Below are 22,747 nucleotides of genomic sequence, written 5' to 3'. Positions count from 1 at the left end.
CCAACTTTTGGACACCCGCTCTTATACATGCTTACATTTGTGTCTGTATTCAGAGCTCTATGTTTTATCACTTATCAACACTACCACAACTAAGACATCAAACTATACCATTCCCAAAAGATTCCCTCATGCTACCCCTCTTATAGCCATATCCACTGACTGCACTCCCATCCCTAGCAACCACAAATCACTTCTCTATTTCTCTAATGTTACAAAAATGGAATCATACAGAATGTACCCTTTTGAAATTGACTTTTAACTGCATACTTTCAAAGTTGTTCATTCAACATGTTGCACACATCAATAGTTATTCCTTTTCAACAGTAAGTAGTGTTCAATGGTATGGATGAAACACAGTCTGTATAACCATTAACCTACTGAACTCATATTTGGGTAGTTTCTAGCTTTGGGCTATTATGAACATAGCTGCTATAAACATTCCTATATAAATTACTACATGAAAATAACGTTTTTTTAATATCTTGAATAAACACCTAAGAGTGAAATTGCTGGGCCATAAGGTAAGTCCATTTTTAATGTTAAAAGTAATTGCCAAACTATTTTCCAAAGTAGCTGTAGAGTCTTACCAGCAATGTTATGAGTAATTCAGTTACTGGATTACTTACGTAGTTGGCATTCTTGCCAGTAATTAAAGGCCTATCAAAATGCATCTGTTAAAGCTAGCTATCTTTAGTTTCCTGTGGATTTGTGCATCATGAATAAAATATTTTTGCACACACACCCCAAAATGCAACCTAGGTTTATTTACGCCCCTAGACCTAATACCAATTTATAGGAAAAACAAAGTTCAGAGGAACAGATTAGATGTCACTATAAGAAATCAATCAGCATAGTCTAGACTGTGAGAAATTCTAAAAAAACAAATCCTCTACTTCTTTAATTATAAGGAAAAAAGAGACCAGGGTACTGAGATATAATCAATTAATATGGCCCTTCTCACCATAATCTATGAGATGCATTATAAATTCTAGCCTCTATGCCTGTAGTTATCCCAGTTTGGAGGATGTTCTCTGCTATGCTGATGGACAGGATTTAAGGTGGGAGGTAGTAGTCTGAGTCTACACCTTACTGGAAGTTGTGAACTAATGTTCGAAATTTTTTAGCATGAAGGTTTTTTAAAATAATAAAGTCAACATTTCATTTTGAAATAAAAAGTTCACTTGAATTAGAGTTCTGATATGCCTCAAGTGACTGGATTTGCAGAGTAATAAAGGAAGGCAGTGCTATAATTTCTTGAGGAGTATGAAAAAGGAATGAGCCTTGGTGGTGTAGTGGTGATACACTGGGCTGCAATCTGCAGGATCAGCAGTTCGAAACCACCAGCAGCTTCTAGGGAGAAAGACTGGGCTTTCTACTCCCATTAACAGTGACATCAGACATAACTGTAACTCACAGGAGTCACTAGGTGTCAGCACTGAACCAATAGCAGTGGGTCCAGAATGCCCAACCATTCACCAGACAGTTCTCAGATGCTCTGGTCTGAAACGAAGTCTATTCCTCTAAAACGCACACTATGTTTGGTGAGAACAAATGGACACAAGAAAACTCTGGCCTGAAACCCAAAGATCCCAGTGTCCAGTGAACTCAGCAGCAAACTCAACATGGACCTCTCTGAATCACCATAGCTTTGTGGTTATTCAGGATAAACACGGTTGCTAAATTACCTGCACATTTGTTTTGCTTTAAAATAAGGCAGATTCAGAGATCTCATCCCACACCAACTACTCAATTTCTAGGTGTGTGTACCTAAACAAGACCCCAAAGTGGTTCTGGTGCCCCTTAAAATTTTGAGAATTCATGTTTAGGGTACCAGAGGACTGCTATCTTCCAATGAGCAAAACTGATTCTATAGTTCCATCTAGTGGCCTGAAAGTGAGAAAGTAACTTCGCCAGATTATCTGGTTTTCTCACTAATAGACAGAGACACTCAAACCCTTATCACCTCCTCTGAAGGATTCATCTCTCAGCTATAATATTGTGAGGAGCTCTGATAACAGAATGGCTACATGTTGGGCTGCTAACCGCCCAAGTCAGCAGTTTGAAACCACTAGATGCTCTCTGCAGGAGAAAGATGAGGCTCTCTATTCTGGTAAAAAGTTACCATCTCAGAAACCCACAGGGGCCACCCTGTCCCATAGGTTGATATGAGCCGAATGGTAGTGAGATTATTTTCTTTTTTAACATTTTGATCCTGCTATTAAAACTCTGGGTATTAATTTTTGCAGTAAACATATAAATTAGGTTTTGAAAATACAGACCATTTGGGAATGAGTATAATAATACTGTATTTATTTCATGTACTACTGGAGTATCCACAATAGTCCGAGCATGAGAGAGTGTTACACACTAGGGTTTAAAGATGAGTAAAACATGGTGCTGCCCTGCCCTTAGAAAACATAGTGGGTAATTATACAAATTTGGACAGGCACCTCCTTTGTGACAAGTAATTGACAAGCACTGGGAAGGAAATCAGAGACAGGTCTAACTGGAGGGACCCAGTGGCACAATGGTTAAGCAATGGGCTGTCAACCAAAACAGACAGTTTGAACCTACAATCTGAGGGAGAAAAGATTACAGCCTCAGAAAGCCTATGGAGTAGTTCTATTCAGTTATAAGGTCATTATGAGCCAAACCCAATTCGACAACAATTAACTAGAGATACAAGACATAGTCATCCTAATGACAGGTAATGATGCAAAGACTGAGACATGTGACATGAATGCACACCAACTGTAAGCACTTTATAGAGATTACAAAAAGAATTCTTAGTTATCTAGTGATACCTTAACAAAAATAGCTTGAGCGGAAGATAAAGCAAAACAGAAATGTACTTGCTGACAGTTTAGAAGTCTAGAAGTCTGAAATCAGGGCACCAGCTTTATGGGAAGCCTTCCTCTCTCTTGGCTCTGAAAGCTTGTTTCACCTTCTGGACAATCTTCCTATGGCTTGGCATCTTTCTTGCCCTTCTCGGTTTCTTTTGTTTGCTTGTTTAAAATCCTTTCATCTCAAAAGATGTTAACTTAAAACACACACTATGCTAATCCTGCCTCTAATAAAACCACCAATTCCCAAACAGGATCAAAACCATAGACATAGACATGAGGATCTGCAACATGTTATTCTAGGGGGACACAAGTTCATCCGTAACAATATCTATTCCTCTAGCAGTAAGGCAAAGTGTCATCCATTCAACAAGGATTTCTTCTTATATAAGCTTTGTGCCCAAACTATACCAGGTAGAAGGGACACACTGAGTAAAGCACCAGAAGTGAGTGCAGAGTGGAAAACAGAGAGGTCTAGTAGGGAAGGTTTCTCTGATGGACCATTATTTGCTCTTGGACCTTCAGGGATAAAAAAAATGGAATAATTACATAAAAATACATATTAATTCTCTTTATGTGTATGGATCTGTGAGAGAGAGATGTGTGTACAGGAAGAAAGGAGGCTGGACTAGAGAAGGAGCAGACTGCTTACTTGGAAGAGTGTAGGTTTTATCTGACAATGAAGGCCATGCATCAACCAAAGAAGTATCATCTTGGAGCATCCCACATTACAGGTTCTGGAGGTATGGCCACGAACATAGATAATGAGACGCCACAACAGTAGGGGAATGACAAAAGTGCTGTTTATGGGTACAAGCAACATACCAGTACAAGTAAGGTACATATTTTCAACTTCTTTTTCTATATGCAGAACAAAAAAATTTGAGAAACCAGTCTAAATGAGGAAGAATCCAATATTAGTATTAGAGGAAATCTCATCAAGACACATTCCTGCTTGCCAAAAAAAAAAAAGGAAGACCGCTTGAAGGATTCTCTAATTAAGGTAAAAGCCTGCAAGCTTCAGGATTACACTTGACTATGAAGAAAATGAAAATCTTCACAATTTGATAAACAAATATGATAAATGAAGAAAGTGAAGTCATCAATGATGTCATTCTACTTGAATCAACGATCAATATCCATGGCAGCAGCAATTGGAAAAAAAAAAAATCCACTGCCTTAGAGTAGATTCCGATTCAAAGCAACCCTACAGGGCAGAGTAGAACTGCTCCATAGAAATCAAAGAACATGTCGATTGAGCAACTGGGCTAATCTGCTGAGAGATTTCTCTGAAGTTTTAAAGAGCAAAGATGTCACTTTGATGACTGAGGTACATCTGACCCAGACCATGCCTTTTTATTTACCTCATAAGCAGGCACAAACTGGATAATGAAAAAGGAAGACAAAAGAACCGATGCGTTTGAACCGCGGTGTTGGTGAAGACTGACTATAGCATGGGCTGCCAAAAGAACAACAAACAAGCCTATCAGTCTGAGAAAAAATACAACCAGAAGCGGGATGACAAAACTTTGACTCATTTATTTTGGCCATAGGCTCGAGAAAGACCAATTGCTAGAAAAGGGCATCCTGTTTGGTAAATTAGAAGACGAAGGAAAATGAGGGAACTCCTCAACAGGGTGAAATAATGACACCACAGCTGCAACAAGAGACTCAAATATATCAACGGGCATGATAGGTGCAAGAAGAGGCAACACTCTGTTCTATTATGGGGACAGCTGCTGTAAGCTGGAGTCAACTGATGGCAACTAGTAGCAACCAGGTTATATGCCAGAAGCATTAGTAAGTCAGAGAACCAGTAACATCGGTACCGCATGGAAAGAGTGATAAAGACCTGAAATGGACCAAGAACATTAAGTAACTAATTTTTAAAAAGAAGAAGAAGCCAGATGCTAACCACAGAGCAAGCCTAATTATTTACAACAGAGGGAGGGACAGACAGAAGAGTCATGTGGAACTCTGGGATTTCAATCTGCATTACTAGAGGACTAATGGCAATATTAATTAAAAACAAAGAAAATGTAATTCTGGTGAGAAAGTGAAAATGAAATATTTTCGTGAGTATTGTCTGAGGTGAAGACGGGCGAGTGGGAGAAAAGAAATAATAGTACCCAGAAGGCATATGGCCCAAGAAGTAGTCATATGGGCATATAAATGATCCCTAGCTTTTTTGTTACAGTTTCCATAATACCATCCAAACCTCCCTCTACTGACCTCCATGTTTTTCTCTCTCCCCCCCACTCCCTCCAAGCCAACTCCTTGAGGAGCTGCTGATATTGCCCCTATCATGGGAGTTATACTAAAAAGGAAATACCTATTCCAGGACAGTAGTGACCTTAGAATCTTTTTCTTTGTTCTTTTTAAGGAATAACAAAAAGTACATGAATTCTAAGTATACAGCTTTAAAAAAAAAGTCTTATTTAAGTATATATCCAGGAAGCTACCACTCAAATTTCAATATAAAAATCTCAGAAGTTTCCTGGTCAATCCAGAGATAAGCAGTCTTCTGACTTCCGTAACCTACTTCACCTTTAGCACCATACAGGAAGAATCATAAAGACATGCGCTTCTCTGTCAGGCTTCTTTCATGCCACAGTACGGCTTCAAGATTCACCCATGTCAATGTGCTAATCTGTAGTAGTTGATTTCTTTTTTAATGTCTGCACAATATTCCACAAATCATTTATCCATTCTTTTTTGGTGGACATTTTGGTTGTTTCCAGGTTTGGGCTATTGTAAATAATGTGACTATGAACATCCTTGTGCATGTCTCTGATAAAGATGTACTCATTTCTCATAAATATCTATACCTAACAGTGATACTGGCTTTGGTAGATTCTAAAAAAAAAAAAAAAAATTAGAGTTCTCCAGTGGTTGCACCAATTTACACTCACACAGTATGCTTAAGTGTTACCATTGCTCCACATCTTCGTCAACACTGTCTTTAATTTAAACTATTCTGAGTGAACAAACAAATCTAGTCTTGGAAAAAGTTCAGCCAGAATACTCCTTAGAAAAGAGCAAGATTTTGTCTCATGCACTTTGGGTATGTTATCAGGAGAGACTAGTCCCTTGGAAATGACATCATGCTTAAGAAGAGTGAGAGTGAAAAAGAGGAAGCTGTTTGATGAGATAAGACTGCAGAGTGGCTTACCACAATGGACTAAAACTTAACAATTGTGAGAATGAGACAGGACTAGGTAGTGTTTTGTTCTATTGTACAAAAGGTCATGGCATCTAACAACATCCAGAGTGTATGGTGAAAATCCACTGTGATTTTACTTGTACTTTCCTGATGAGTAATGATGCTTAATATCTTTCAAGTGCTTGTTGGCTATTTAGAAACCTTCTTTTATAAAGCACCTGATTCAACATTTTTGTCTGTTAAAAGATTGGGTTGTCTTTTTCTTACTGGTGTTTGATCTTTATATAATAGATAAGAACAATTTATAATGAAGTTCGCTTTTTTCTCCAAACCCTGGCTTACTTTTAGCATATTTTTTCACTCACTTATTAAGCCTTGGAAGAATAAATGTTCTTAATTTTAAGAAAGTCCAGTTTATCCAATTTTTTCCTTTTCTGCACTGTGCTTATCTGTTTTAAAATTTTGAGAAATCTATGTCAATCGTTATGACCTTGTATTCCAAAAGGAAAGAGGCTAAAAACGCAGATAAGCCTCGCCTTTAAAATTTCAACCAACACCATGGCATGAGCGCCTTTTCCAGCCTTTGAAGTTAAACTACTCGGCTCTGGTTTCCGACAATAGTATGAGTAACCTCAGATGCAATTTGCCTGGCTTGTTCAGAAGACAAGAAGTTACACTTAATTTGGCCTCCGTAGAAGTAGGATTGACACAGGTCCTATGATATAAACACTTAACCTAGAAGTCTCCAAAGCCACATGAGGGTCTCAGAGCAATTTTCTTCTAAAAGTAGAATTTGCACTTTTGGTCTATTTTCAAATGTGTCACTATATAACACATTAAAGCATCGTCTTGTATGCTATGTCTTTATAGAAATTCCTGGCTTGTCCCAGTTTTATTACTGAGTAGGGAAGGAAAATAAAAACACTCTCTATTATCCTTGTCAAAGTAAGACACTATTACCTGCCACAAAACTAGCAGATCCTGACACGAAGTGACAGAAACTGAGGAGATTAGAATAGAGAATGGTAGTGAACAGGCAGGTAAAACATGCAAGTAGAATGATAACGAGGCAAACTCCTTTCCCTAAACTTTCTTGGTGTCAGAATTTCAGCCTTGAAACTGTTCAGAGGATACTCACTACATTAGTCAAAGCAAGACATAATTTGGATGCTGGCAGTGACACGGGTTGTGGAAAGACACCAATTGAAATCGTCTAAATGAAAGCTTGTCTAGTTACGTGTACACAAGTTCCCACACCAAATGTCCCACTTCACTACTACCAACATCTCTAAAGCCAGCCTTCCAAACCTTACTGTAAATAAGGGTGGCACCTGGGGTAAGACATCAAGTAGTGGGACCCTTCACACACCATAAAGGCCTGAAGGGGGAGCCAGGACTCAGTTCCAGCTAATTGTTGACATGTGAGAATAAAGGGCCAATGACAGCCAATTCTTTGGCTTTTTAAAGAGAAGTTAGAAATCAAGATTTTTCTGTGTACTTTTTCAAACTTCATTATATCATGTATGCCAAACAAAATATCTCTACAGACTGTATGTGGCCTGTGGGAAGCTATTTTAGAACCTTTGTTCTAGTAAAAATAAGTGGAAAATGCAAGCTAAAGGGGAGAAGAGTTAAAGAAACCAGGAAAGCAAGCATGTAGACAGGGTCTGGGGCCAGGAAGCTGTGAAAGGGGTGTCAACTATCAGAGCCACAAAGCTGAAAGGGATTAGACTCTAGAAAGGGGCAGTAGAGAAACTTATGAGAGGTATCATCCTCAAAATGTTTTACTATAGGAGGTATAGATGAAAGCAGATCCTGGTGGCCTAGTGGGTTATGCACTGAGCTGCTAACCGCAATGTCAGCAGTTCAAACCCACCAGTCTCTCATCAGGTGAAAGATGAGGCTTTCTACTCATAAAGATTTACAGCCTCTGAAACCCAAAGGAGCAGTTCTACTCTGTTCTATGGTGTCACTACAAGTTGTTATTGGCTCACTGGCAATGAGCTTGGTTTTGGTTTTATAGATTAGAGAAAATTAGAAGATGCAGGAACCCTATTTTATTTTTGTTTAAGGAGGGGGATATACGATGCACACTACTATAGACCAACAAGTTATTTCTCCATTGTCTGCCTTGACTTCTCATTAATTAATAATAAGCCCTAATTCATAGGACTGTTGTAAGGATTAAATAAGGCAATCCATGTCATTGTCAAGCATCAGCACCATGTCTGGCACATATTAAGTGCTTAAGACATGTTTGCTACTGCTATTATTAAGCGGCATTGAGAGGTGGAGATAATTTGGTTATTACATGTTTAAGATCATATTATTAAGTGTACTGCTTGGATTTGCCCCTAAGGAGTATAGCTTCAGACCCTACTTTTAAGCCTCCAAGCTCCTTTGTCACTCAACACCTGGTTAGGCTAGGTTCTTAATCTGCATAACAAGGAAGTCTACAGTATCTTCTAGGACTAATAATTTATACTACCAGCCAACCCTCTAATCACCTTATTTCAGGGCAGCAATGGGACAGAAGTGTCCTACTTCTGTGAGCTGAAGGTGAACCTATTCACACACCTACATGCAACTAAGTTACACTATAGAAGTTCAGGCTTGGGGTGGGCCTAACCTTCTAAGCATGAACTAATCCATAGGTTAAGGAAGGAAGGAAAGGGGTTTCGTGAGTTAGAGAGATTACTATATTTCTGGTAGGCCAATGGCCCTCCTGAGTAGACCCTGAACTCATCCACATTCCTCAATAATTATGAACTGGAAACTACTTATAAGCCTGGCAGGGAAGCATGATAGACTTTCAACATAACAGCTCCAGAACACAGAGTGATTGTTATCCTTTTGGGGCCAGGGATCTCTAGGAGAACACGGGAAAAGCTCACTCCCATCCCTTGAAAACAGTCCACATGTGTGCTCCCTCAGATACACAAGCACACAATTTTACCTGCAATTATAAGGTTCACTAGTCCTCTACAATCTCTCCCTAAGGCTCTCTGAAATACATCTATCCTGTTCCAGGCTTGTCCTACCAAGGGATTCAAAATTGCCCCAAGATCTGGACTGGGGTTTCTAGGCAGCTGTGCTCAGGAGATACATCATCAACTGTGTCTCAGCATATTAATCTGAAAAGACAAAGGGCTCCCACTATCTCCCACACCAACTTGTACTGAGGGTATGTGGGGAACCTGCAATTTAACCTCAAGAAAGAAGTGGATGTGAATTTAAGAACACAACCTCAAGAATAGTTCATGCCCCCCTTTTGTCTCAAGCTCAGAAAAACCTTAGTAGAGCTGAAAGAAGCCAAGTCAAGCTATCTTACTCCCCCACCCCCACCATTGCCCCCAATGGCAAGGTCACATTCCAACGAAGAAACCAGTCAAGGTTACCAATTAAGTCATAATAGATGATTTCAGACCCACGTGGGTTTGAAAACTATAGGATACCCAAGGAACCATATAAGCTCACTTACAATTCAAGAAGAAATCACAATAAAGTACTCCCCTTCCACTATAAAATTAACAAAATGGCTAAGTGTTGACAAGGGGCTGGATGTGCTCCTATATACAATTGACATTTTTATAAATGCATGCAGTTTGAGGAGGGTAACTTGATTATTTTTATTAAAAATGTAAACACATGTACCCTCTGGTGTTGCAATTTCCTACAGGTTCTTTGTCTTTTGCAAAAGTAAGTCAAGGTACATAGGCAACCAGGATCAAATCATGATTCTGTAAAGTGGCCAAACAAGAGAAACCATTAACTCATGGCTGCTGGGACACTGTGTAAATGGAATGCCACATAGCCATGAAAAGAATGAGCTTTAAAAAAAAAGAAAAGAATGAGCTTTTGGCAAGAATGGGGAGAAACTGGAACACTTGTACGTTGCCAGGAGTGGGGGAGGGGTGTTAAAAATGGTGCAGCCATTATGAAAATCTGCTCAAGCAATTCCTTCAAAAGTTAAATTTACAAAAATAAATAAATAAAATAAAAAGTTAAATTTACAATTACCAAGTGATCCAGCAGCTCCACTACTAGACTCAAACTCAAAAGAACTGGGCACAGCAGCTCAGACAGACACATGCAGCCCCATGTGCACTGCAACATTATTTCCAACAGCCAGCAGAGGGAAGCAAACGAATAAACAGCCCACACGTGGCACACACATGCACTAGATACAGCAGTTCTCAACCTGTGGGTCGTGACCCTTTTAGAGACTGAACGACCCTTTCACAGGGGTCGCCCAATTCATAAAGTAGCAAAATGACAGTGATGAAGTAACAACGAAAATAATGTTATGGTTGGGGGTTACCACCAAGGGTTGCAGCCTGAGGAAGGTGGAGAACCACTGCACTAGAGTATTGTTCAGCTATGAGGAGAAATGAAGTTCAGAGACCCAACACCCAACGCAAAGATGAACCAGAAAAAACAGTATGCTCAGGGAAATAATTCATGTAAGTTAGAATCAAATACAGGAAGACTATAGCCTCACGACATATCTACACTAGGCAAATCCATCAAAACAAAAGATGAGCGGTTCCCAGGGGTGGGGAAAGGGGTCCAGGGAGTGGGGAGGGGATGACAATGAGTTTCTGTAAGTACTGTTATAAAAAGTACTCCAAGACAGGTTAATTGAACAAATTAATTTTTAAAAGAGGTTAGTGAGAGCGGGTCTTATAACATGGTTCCTTTAGTCCGCAAATATGTAAGGCTACAGATGCATGCTGGTACACAGTACATGAAGTTATCTTCTTCTGACTGGTGAGCCCAGAAGGAGACCCACAGCAAAGTACAAAGAACACAGGTGAGAGTTAATTTACAGATGGCATCTAAGGAATTTTTGCTCTCTTTATTCCTTTCAGCAAAAGCCTAATGAATGTTGTTATACAAAATATATAATACTCACCCCTTGGAATTTTTAAAAAGAGAAATGAAGAGCTAAGCAGAAAGGAGAGTGAGATCTACATGCAATGCACAGCACGAAACTAGTAAAGGAGGCTGAGGAGGAGCATGGACTCCTCTCTGTTGACACCCTGCAGACAGCACAATGATTCATGCTTTCCACTGGGGTGAATAGCTCAGCACTCCACTCCACTTGCCAGACACTCATAACAATGGGAAGTATGGGAGATGTCAGGTGGGGAGGGGCCAGCTAATATAGTTAGTCCAAATCCTGATCAACACAGGCGACGTCCTCTGGCAGAGAGCAAGCCTCCTCAAACACACAGTACAAAGGCACAACAGGGGTCCTACCAATGAACACGTTTCAGTAACACAGAAAGGGAAGCGCCAGCAACAGATGAGGACAGGGCACATCTCTATTGGCCAAAAGAACCTCAGGGCTACCCCTTTGGGTAACGAAGAGCTGTTGTAATAGCACCAACCCTCTCTGCCTGCCCCACGGTGAGAACTGGCTAGGATTAAAATTCATCACAGAAGAAAACCATCTGTACTTCATTCAACCGCCCTTCTTCATCTAAGGCCCATGAAATAGAGCATCACTTGATTTATCTTCCATGATTTTCAGCAGCGTGGCTATACCTCCAACATGCTCCCCAGAGAAGCTAGCAATACATGTCTAGCTTAGTAATTCTAGAGACAAGACCAGCTGTATACACGAAGGAAGGGGCTTCACAAAGTTCCTGGAAAAATTCCGTTATCTTATAATACCATGGGTTTGAAGGAGCATACAAAAAACCTTCTACTTGTCCCCTCACTTATTTCCCCCAGTGACATATGAAGTTTCCTTAGTCCTCAGCATACTCTTTCAACAATGCAAACAGAAGGGAAGCACCTTAGGTTCCTAACACCATAGTAGTGACTCTTATATGACACATTAAAACGGCCATACCATGTTGGGAGCTTGCATTCTCCTGAAGCCCGCCCATCTTGGTCGCCCCTCCAACCTGGGTTATGTATGAACCCGTGGCTCCATGGAGGGGAAGACAGTCTTGAAGGGAAGTGTTCCCGATTTCTTGCATTTGCCAGAATTGATTCTGCTTAGAGTCCAGCTCATAACCTATGATCCTCCTTAGCAAGGATCATGGATTTCTGCCACTGGAGACAAGGCTCCCTGGCTTCAGAGACAGGTGTCAGTTAGGAAGTCCTCAATTGAGATCAACTGCCAAGCAAGCTTCACAGCCCTTTCAGGCTACTGACACCGCAGGGGAGCCAAGGGGAGAAAAGTTTCAGCAGCTTATGGAGAAAGGTGACTTACCTCTGAGGTTTCCGAATATCCCAGAGGCCCACTCCTTCCTTTGAATTGGCTGTGGCCAATAGCCGGGGCTCCACTGGGTTAAACATGACACTGTGAAAGGCTGATGGGTAGTTGGCCAGGCAGAAGGGCTCTGTGGAACAAGGAAGGATGATGATCAGTTCATCTTTGACTGGAGCAGTGGCAGCAGGACAAGCAGGAGTGCGATGGTAAGTAGGCACCACCCCCTTTAATAATCACTGCCAGAGACCAAAAGCCCAAAGTAGCAATAATCCCCAGTCACCCTAACCTCAAGTCCTTGTACACACTTTCTCTACACACAGTCTGTAAAAAGCACTTCAAAACATTTCACCAAATCTCAGACTCTCATACTCAGAATTGCATCCAACATTATTCAGATGCTGTGACTCAAAAATGGGCCCTCTATAGGGGAAGGGAAGCTATTTTACAGTAAATAGGACTGAATTCCCTATCAGTTGAAAGGAAACCATTGCTAATTATTAGTGTGATTATACCTTTAATCCAAATGTACTAGGTTTACAAATTAAATGTTTTAAAGTTACACATAAATTTGATGAAAGGTATCCCAGACCAACAGGGTCGTTGCCCCTTCTGGTCACATTGCTTCCCAAGCTGAAAAAGAGGGCAAGTGAAGAAAACAGGCTCAGTCTAGAGCAGTGGTTCTCAACCTTCCTAATGCCGCGACCCTTTCATACAGTTCCTCATGTGTGGTGACCCCCCCACCCACCATAAAATTATTTTCGTTGCTACTTCATAGCTGTCATTTTGCTGTTATGAATTGGGTGACCCCTGTGAAAGGGTCGTTCGACCCCCAAAGGGGCCGCACCCACAGGTTGAGAAATGCTGGTCTAGAATTTTATGACTTCCCTCACAGTAGTGGAATACTTTTTAAAAAGCACCTAACAGATGGATTGCTCTTACATTCCACCAGCTCCTAATCACTTCCTCTAGAAATCCTGCAGCCCTCTGCATTTATCAGCAAGCTCCAAATGAAGGAGGAATCCCTGCTCCAGCTGGGAAAGCATACTCCAGTGGAACCTCTTAGAAAGAAGTGTGATAGGCAGAAAGCCCTGCCTAGTGTATCATTTCCATAATGCAATCTGCCCAGGCCTCCAGGCAGCCGATGCGCTCAGTCACCCCAGCCAGCGGGCAGTTCAGACAAAGGGAATTTCACCTCCCAAGCACACAGTGACTCCACCACAGCTGCTGCTTGCCTGCTTGAGTCTAAGAATTAGCTTCTCCAATAGCTTGAGCCTCAGGCATGAGCACAGCCCAGCATATTCAACGTTGAGGTTACAGAATAATAAAAAAGACCCAGACCCCAGTAACAAGAAAGGAAATGAAGACAGGGCTGTAACTCCATGTGCATAGGGATGATCATTACAAAGCTGTGCCAAAGATGGGGAGTGGCTTGGTCCACCCAGAGGGTGGTGCAGAAGGGGACTTTGAAGACAGGCAAATTAGAGAAAGAAACCTCTCTGCAGGAAATAAGATGTATTTCCTGAAGAACTTTGGAGACATTCTACAGAATAAGTTTTTCATTTTTACCAAGATTCAAAGAGCACATTTAGAATAGGAACTCACACTGATAATTCCCCTTAGAATAGAGTGTATTTGCAATTTTTAAATAAATAGCAGGGTGAGATTCTATGTTTCTCTCAACCAGGTAGATGCATATGTCAGCAGTGCTGGCCTTGACGATGAGATGTCCCACCTTCTGCTCCACTGGGGCCACTAAACACCATGTCCTGGTAGGGTTATGGACACAGGTGGCTGGAGAAGGGTTGGCCTCATTACCGCTGACTGTTTCAGAACAGAAGAGGACCTCCAAAGACACATCTCTGCCCCATAGTACAGTTTCGCATTTCCTCTCCCAGACCACATAAGTCATAAATTGGATCTGCAGTGAACTTGAGATCAAATTCTCCAACCCAATCCAATAGCTTTTTTGCGCTGTGATCCTAACCTCCATGGGGAGACTCTCTGATGTCCCAAATGAGAACCTGGCCATCATCTGAGGAGCTGGCAAAAATGTTGTCATTCACTGGGCTCACCGATAAACCATATACCGCATCTTCATGGGCAAACACATCCAGGGTCTCGCTGCTGAAAGACAGAGAACAAGAGAGAGACACAAAGGCACGCAAGAGGCACACAGTGCAGGGTCCCACACCTCTGGTATCCAGGGTAGAGTTCCCCAATTTTAAGAGAAAAATCAATCTAGCCAAAGTGGAAGGATAGTATAGTATGCGTTGGCTTTTTTTCTAAAAGGTTTCTTTTCAAATAGTAAAGAAACTTCTTATAGATTTCATAGTAAATTTGCTTTATGCGGCAAACTGTCATATTCAAGCGATTCAATGGGTAAATTTCATGCCTTCATTTATTACATTTGTGGTTCTCTGTGTAAGACTTAGGAACAGTCTTTGATTTCTGAAAACCAAGAGAAAGCCATAAAGCAACCAGGTCTAATGCCAACAGGGGTAGGAATTTGACACCAGAAGAGGAACTCCTGGCAGGCTGGCCTGGTAGCTAAGATCAGGGCTCTGACATCATATTGCCTAGGTTCAGACCCCTGTACCACTTGACCCTCAGGTTAGTTGACACCTCTGTGCCTCAGTTTCCTCATTTGGATTTAAGATCACAATAGTATCTCCTCATAAATTACTGTGAGGGTTAAATGGATCTCTGTCCATACAAAAGTGCTTGGCACACACTAAGAACTCAATGAAATATTAGTTGTTAATTATAATAACAACTAATTATTTATAATAACAACTAATTATTATTATTATTAAGCAGTATGTTCCCTTCCCTTTCAATAGCTCATTTCATTTTCACTTGAAATTATGAGTTCATACCAACTTCACAAACATTTACCTTTTCAAATCAAAATTTTTTCAGAAAAGGATAATTTGTTTCACATTATTTTCTTCAAGACACAAAAACAACTATGGTCTAAAGGAATAAATGCTCTGTTCACATGAAAAACATAGTCACCTTCATACACCAACAGTGTATTTACCTTTCAACATCATGGAGGATAACTTGCTCATCATTTCCTACAAAGGAAAAAAACCAGACACTTGTACATCCCTGTGAGATGTTCCCTATCCACATAAATTTTGTATTTTAAGATTTTCAAAGGAAAAAATATAAACAATATAAATTAGCAAAGTTAACTAGAAAATGATTTATTAAAATAATCTAAGGATAGTACTTCTTATCAAGAATTTTAGAAAGCCACGAGGTATAACATATTAGCAGGTCCAAAATGTACTATCCAGAGGTTGATATAAAAAACTCTGGCCACTGAGGAAATGGGTAAGTGGTAAAGGCAAACCAATCCACCACACCAAGTTAGGGGCATCTTCAGAGCATGAAACCTGTTCAAACCAGTCCAGGAGATGCTAATGACAGGACATGGGAACAGGCTTCAATTTTTTTTAATTCTGGCTATCCAGAACTGTAATTGGAACAGGAAAAATTATGGATGGAAGGACTGGATGGGGCCTCAAAAGAGGCCTGGTGAGCCCTTTCAGGAGCCTGTGCAACAGGGGACTGCCAGCAGGACTGTGGAGAGGGCCACACTAAGCGGTGTGGTTGGCAGCCATCTTTGAACAAGGTACCACTTTTTCAGATTCTGCTCAAAATCTGACAGGCAAGAATGTGTTTGTCATGCACCACAAACACTGCCTTTGTTCTCTAGGAGGGAGACTTCAAGTTGGACTTTGACCCGTCATTTTCCTATTCTAGTTCACCCAAATTTTAAAAATTCCAATCTGTTCCAGTTTTGCTTCCTCAGCCTTGACTAAACTACAAAGAGCCAGTTTATAGTCCCGTTTTCTTGTTTTTGTTTTCAGCAAATACTTAGGAACTGTGAGACGGGGGGTGTTTCTAGCTTCTTCGATGCCTCACTTTTTCTGTAAAATAAAGCTATAACTACCATTTAGAACAGGGCTGAACACTTAATAACCCCCCAAAAAGTATTATTCCCCCAATTCTTATTTTTTTCTTTAGTTCAATTATTTTAAAATTTTACATTTCTTTTACTGTTGCTAAGAATACATACTGTAAAACATAACACATTCAAATTGTGCAACCATTCTTAGCCTCCTTTTCTAAGTCGCTCCTCCTCCCTAATATCATAAACTCACTGTCCTCTCTAAGGTACCTAGCTAATCTTTCCAGTTGTTAATTTGCTTCCAAATAAATAGTTCTTAAAGGGCCTAACGCTCAAGGCAGTTATTCTTTACTAGTTCAGCTAAACTATTGTTTGACTTTAAGAAGACTTAGGGAGATCTTTTTGGTTTAAGGCTTGAAGATGATCTCTGGGCAATGGTTCCAGAGGATCTCTTAAAACGTTAACATTTGATCATTATGTGATTCTAAATGATGGGACAGATTTTATCTGTAACTATTTTTCTCTTGTATTTCTCTTTATCCCATCAAAGAGCCCAAAAATACATTCGTGACATGTAGTCGATTTCAAATGGCTTATAGAGCCCAAAAATAAAAACCTGAACAAGAAGAGAAAGGAGGGTAAAATACCTAAACAGGTTTAAACTGCTACCATGCAGGGAAGACAAATTATGGGAAACCATGGCTCAATGATATACAAATAGGCATTAGCTTAACTCTCCTTTCTCTAAAATTCTAGTCACTGTAGATTTCACAAGGTGGAAATATCCCTTCCTCTCACCTCCAGAGAATACTTTGGTGTTGCCACTGTTGAAAGCCAGGCAAAAAATGTTGGAATGATGCTCTCCTTTCAACTGTATGGGTTTGACTCTGGATTGGATGGCTTGTTCCATGTGCCATAGCAGAACCCGGCGATCATCTCCTCCTGGAGAGGGGAGCAAGAATCCAAGGTTAAAGCAGTTGAGATTAAAGCCTCAAACCCCCAACCTTTCCAAAATTGCAACCCTCAACCCCATGGGATTCTGACAAGGTACATAAACCCAGGATTCTGTCCCTTAACCACCTGTAGGCACATGACTTCTAGGGAATGCAAGCACTTACTCCCAAGGGTCTGAATTGCAAACAGGCAGACACAGAGATGGTAAAGGATACGTACGCAGGTTACCACGAGCCTTCTCAGAGCCACCTTGTTCCTCTCCAGAGGTCCTAATGTTTAAATATTTTTTCATGTGCTACCTAGTATCTGTCCATTAATGTCCCTTTTTTGCCTAAGAGAGCTAGTTTGTTTTGCAACTAAAGACCTCTACAGTAATATTTCTAGCACACTAGTTTTCAAAGCACTCCTCTTGATGTCCTCTCACTGACTATGGGACACTGCACAAAATGACAACTCAGGAGTTGCCTGGCTCTCACAGCAGTAGGACATAGATAGAACCTGGCTCTCATGAAGTTTCCCTGCTCACTCTTCTGTATAACTCTCAATAGTGTGCTTTAAGTGAACAATATTACAGTGTATAAGCCAGCTCCTTAAGAATGGGAATATATATGTTCTATAAATATTCTATACTTGCAGATGGATTAAAAATATCCAAAAAGATGAGAAACAGCAGACTGGGAAATGAGGTTAGAAAAGAAAGCTAAGGATAGACTTGGGAACGAGCTACATCTATCTACTTTAAATATTTGACATTGTTTAATTTTTTTTATAACAAACTCATATAATACTCCTTTTCTAATAAAGTTTCAAGCTAAAACAGCAGTAAACAGGCAATAAGCCATATGAAGTGCAATACCCCTGCTTCCCCTCTTCTATTCAACTCTAATTACAACACTCACAATGCATAACAAGTCCAGCTATTAAACTGAATCCATGAATGCTACCTTGGGAAAGATGTCCAGAGTTCTTTGTTAAAGAAGATAAAGCATAAAATAGTATGTCTGCCAACATCTCATTAGGGTAAAAAAAATGTTAATGCTACTCTGAGTCTGCTTTTCTGTACAAGATTTAGGATCAGTTTATCAATATCCATAAAATAATTCAGAAATTTTAAAAATAAAGTCTAAGTAGCAAATAAGATATTTAAATAGTTAAGCATCTTAAAAGCAGGTACAGGGTGGCTATAAGCATCTCAAATTTTTACAAGAAAAGGATGTTCTCTCTCACCACTCCTATTCAATATCAAAGTAAACTCCTAGCTAATACAACAAGAAAAGAGAAATAAAAATATACAGGCTATGAAGGAAGGAATAAAACTGTCTTTGTTCATAGATGATCTGGTGGTCTATGTAGCAAACTCTAAACTTCTCAAACTAGCACGTGACAGTAGTGCTGTGAGATTGCAGGATACGGGGTTAATACATGAAAATCAACTGTTTTCCCATATACCAACAATTAACAAACCTCACTGCCATCAAGTCCATTACAATTCATAGCAACCCTATAGGACAGGGTAGAATGCCCCTGTGGGTTTCCAAGAATGTAACTGTCTATGGAGACAGAAAGCCTCATCTTTCTCCCTCAAAGCACCTACTGGTTTTGAACTTCCAACCTTGTATTAGCAGCCCAAGGTGTAACCCACTATGCAACTGAGCAAAAAGAGGCATAATCTGAGTGTTGAGCTACTTCTATACCAACAGAGGGAGCAAAACACCTGTGCCAGAGGAGGGCTGTTGATATAAGGTTAAATCTGTTCAAAATATGAAAAAGTTCTAGTCCCCTCCTCTCCGTCAATCACCTCGTGATTGAGACAGGCAGATAGTTATCGTATAGTATCCCTCAAAAAGGCCTGCTGACCAGCAAATAATCCAAGAGAAGAAGCTGGGCAGTTAAGCCAGCTCCATAGCTCTGGCAAGGGGGCTCGTAGGGTCTAGCCTCTTCGGGGCATGGGCGATTGGCACAGGAACCTCTTAGGAAGGTGAGTGCAAGGAAAGGGGCAAGCAACAGCCTGGTTTTTAAACTATGGTTTCTTCACAAACAATTGTTTAGCTCCAACTCATCTGAGAACCCCAAGAGAACAGCTACTCTGATTCTAGTAATTTTGCATTAATTCCATATTAAAAACTATTAGTCCCCAAGAGCACTATAATCACATTGTGGTAGCAGCTTTGAATTTACAGAAAACTTTTACATTTCAACTCTCTAAGGTGCTACCATTTACCAGCTATGTGCCTTTAGGAAGGTAAATCAGCCTCTCTAAATTGGAATACTCCCATCAGTAAAATTGATGTTTCCCAGTATGATTATTAGTATTAATTAGATAAATCTATGTAAAGAGGTTGGCCCACTTACATGTTGGATAACGCTAGCTAATTATCACACTATTTGAACTCAAACAATAATAGGTGACATTAGCTGAGCTTCCTATGGACTGGAGACTACCCTAAGGATTTGATGTGTGGTAGATCTTCTAGTCCTCATTAACAACTCTATGAAACAGGTGTTGCTGTTATCCTTATTATACACATGAAGACACTCTAGAAAAGTGAAATAACCCTAGAGGAATGTCCCTAGCCACTGTCAACTGGAACTGAATCCAGGTAAACTGGCTCTGGAAAGCATGCCCCTCACTATGATGTAATTCAGGTTCTTGAATACAACTGAGCCTGGCTTCAGAGCCAAGGAAGGAATGGTGAATGGCAGATTGGTGAGCATATGACCTTTGTTAAAGGACAAGCCACTACTCAGGCCCAGCTCAAGGTTGCGAGATCTTCCAATTTTTCAACAATAGCCAGCAACCCGCCTTGCAGGCTGCATGAAGGCTCAGAGAAGGCTGTATTTGGCCTGTGAGGAAAAAGTTGTTTGTTCCTTAGGCAAACAGGACAGGACGACCACCTTTCATGGCTTAAGGCCGTAGAAGCATGCTGACAGCTCATCCTGGGGAGCTGATTGAAGCAGCTGCTGTCCTCTCTCTGCCTGAGATAAAACAGACACTTTTGCCTCCTGTTCCCTGGCAAAAGCTGCAGATACTAGTCACCTACAAACGTATCAGTTTCTTTATGTTCCCAGCGTTATCATCCCCTCACGTCTATGAATAACTTGAAGTGTTAATGCTCCTTTGACTACTCTTAAAGACCGGTGTAACCTGTCACGTATTTCGAGGCTGTGTTCTGAGAAAGTATTTAATAAAGCTAATAAAGCTCTGGATCCTGGAGTAACTATACTGTAGGGATCCCTTCGCTCCAACTGCATCTATCCTTTCCTTATCTGTAAGTTTTCTCATTGCAGATTGTACCCCTTTCGAACCCATTAGTAATGTAAGAAGAGAGCCAGGATCTTTATCTTAGATTGGCCCATAGATAAATTATGGTTGGGTGATTTGCCCATGGTTCCTGTACGGTGAGAGGGCGGGGGGCAGGGTGGTGGTGATGCACACAATGCTACTTCCTAAATCAGGAAAGTGAAAATTCAGATGGCCTGTGCAGGGAGGTGTGGTGAGCTAAGTGAGGGGCGCCACACTGAGTTTGCTCTTCACTACAGAGAAAAATGAGTGTGGCGTCTACAGCAGAATCCACCTTCTGCCGCCACCCCATCTTTACTCCTCTGCTAAAGCACCCTTCTTCTAAAAGCGGAGTCCACTTATCTTCCTATTCACTCATTTTTTCATATCTCCAATTAGGTAAATAAGGCAAAACATTATCCCTGTTTTAAAGATATGAAAAGTGCCTCTGTGACAAGGGCTTTGGCTTCTGCAACACTATAACTAGGCAGCTAGGAGTTGAAGAAATGAGATGGCTTCTAAAACTACATGACTTGGAACAATTGGAAGTTGAGCAGACCTAGAATTTGTAAATCCTAAACCAGCACACCAATCCCTAGACAATGTCTGCTATTCTTGAACGGAAACAGAATCTGTAGAATGTTAGAGACACCTAAGAGTCAGTCAGGAAACTGAGACACAAAGAAATAGCCTCAAGTGACCAAGAGCGCGCACACACCATCAGTTAAGGCGGGTTTGTGTGCCTAGCCAATTTCAGTTCACAGTGACCGTACAGGAAACAGCAGAACTGCCCCCATGCAATCCTGCAGGAGTGGACGGCCAGGCCTGTCTTTATGCGGTCAGGCCTCATGTAAGAGGGGGAGTGGGACTTAAGTACAAGGTGTCTGATTCCAAAGTCCCTGTTCTCCCTAAGCACGGCGGGTTCAAACCACTGGATGGTTTTAGATGTTAGAGAAATAATTTTCATAATTATGTGTTTAAGGAATATTAGAAAAATGAACTAGCATATAAAAATCGATCATTTCATAGATGAGTTTCATAAACATTGGCTATAAAGTTTCCTTCTAAATAATGTTTTTAAGTTGGAAAAGGGATGTCAACTTAGAAAAAAATATTAACAGCACAGATGATAAGACAAAAATGGAAAAAAGTGGGTCACAAACATGTAATTTGGAGGCTAATTTGCAGGCATTTTGACGATCTCGTTAAGATAGGGGCCTCTGTTGCCACTTTGGTGGAAAATGCAAAGGGCAAAGTTATGAAAACTTTAAGGTAATGAATGAGTTGCTGGGCCTGTGGGCTCAGGACCATAGTTTCGTGGTTCACCAAAGTTAATCTAGTGATTAGCAAATGGTGTAAGAGACTACCTTTAATGTGCAACTATGGGTCTCTCCCTGTCTGTGAAAAAGAAAAGTGATGTAAACCGAAAGATATCTGGAACCGATTAGTCAAATGAATTAATGGAACACATAAACACCAGTTTCGACATCCTGAGACCAGAAGAACTCAATAGTACTTGGGTACCACTAGCAACTGCTCAAAAATATCAGATTAGATGGTCCTGGTTAGACTGGGAGAAAAAGGTGGAATAGAACTCAAAATCAGAAAAGAGACCAGAGACCAGGCTTATTTGTCAGATAGAGAGACTGGTGACACCCACAAAACTCTGACCCTTGGTCACCCTTCAGGTCTGAAATTATACTCACCTCCATATTAGAATAACCAAATATTTAAGAGCAGGAGGGCATCATTTACCCCAGGACCAAGTTCAGAGAGAAGAAATGGGATAAGTGATGATACCTCAAAGGGATTACAGTGGATGAGTTAAAACAAAATGTCCATGAACTATTGAGTATAAGACTGATGATCTAATCTAAAATCTGCACCCAACTCAGAATAAGTCTTTTTTAATGACTGCAATATCAAAATATGAAAAGAAAAAAAAAAGTCTTAAAGAGCCTCTATGTCAGCAATTGGGAGATGATACACACTCAAATGCAACCAATTGAAGAGGGAATAATTTCAGGGGCATTAGATGGCTCTATTGTAACAAAAGACAGTCTCAACCTACTCAGTTGCACTGTAAACTGACTAAAGAAAGATTACAAATGTACCAAAACTTAAGATGAAAAATACCAAGCCTTAGAAGGTAAACAAGCGGCCATCTAGGTCAGAAGCAACAAACCACACGTGGAAGAAGCACACCAGCCTGCGTGATCACAAGGTGCCGAAGGGATCAGTTATCAGACATCAAAGAACAAAAAAAAAATTGTATCATTATGTGCTCACCTCCTTGATAAGATCGCTGAAGACAAATGGGTGCGTGCATAAGCAAATGTGGCGAAGAAAGCTGATGGTGCCC

General features: G+C 40.6%; 1 protein-coding gene across 1 annotated transcript in view; it reads right to left on the bottom strand.

The window, feature by feature from the left end:
* Positions 1-22,747, bottom strand: part of DCAF5 (DDB1 and CUL4 associated factor 5) — a 114,781-nt gene that overhangs the window by 67,467 nt on the left and 24,567 nt on the right. Inside the window, exons 2-5 of the mRNA XM_004698670.3 lie at positions 16,950-17,093; positions 15,273-15,309; positions 14,217-14,356; positions 12,233-12,362 (exon numbers count right to left, since the gene is read on the bottom strand). Of these exons, the coding sequence (XP_004698727.1) occupies positions 12,233-12,362; positions 14,217-14,356; positions 15,273-15,309; positions 16,950-17,061 (419 nt within the window). The 5' untranslated portion in view covers positions 17,062-17,093. The remainder of the gene's footprint in view (positions 1-12,232; positions 12,363-14,216; positions 14,357-15,272; positions 15,310-16,949; positions 17,094-22,747) is intronic.

This window comes from Echinops telfairi, unplaced genomic scaffold (genome assembly GCF_000313985.2).
Source record: "Echinops telfairi isolate 266 unplaced genomic scaffold, ASM31398v2 ScPeMD7_18;HRSCAF=68, whole genome shotgun sequence".
Classification (NCBI taxonomy): domain Eukaryota; kingdom Metazoa; phylum Chordata; class Mammalia; order Afrosoricida; family Tenrecidae; genus Echinops; species Echinops telfairi.
Note: the sequence above shows the minus strand (reverse complement) of the source record. Positions and strands in the feature narration are given on the sequence as shown.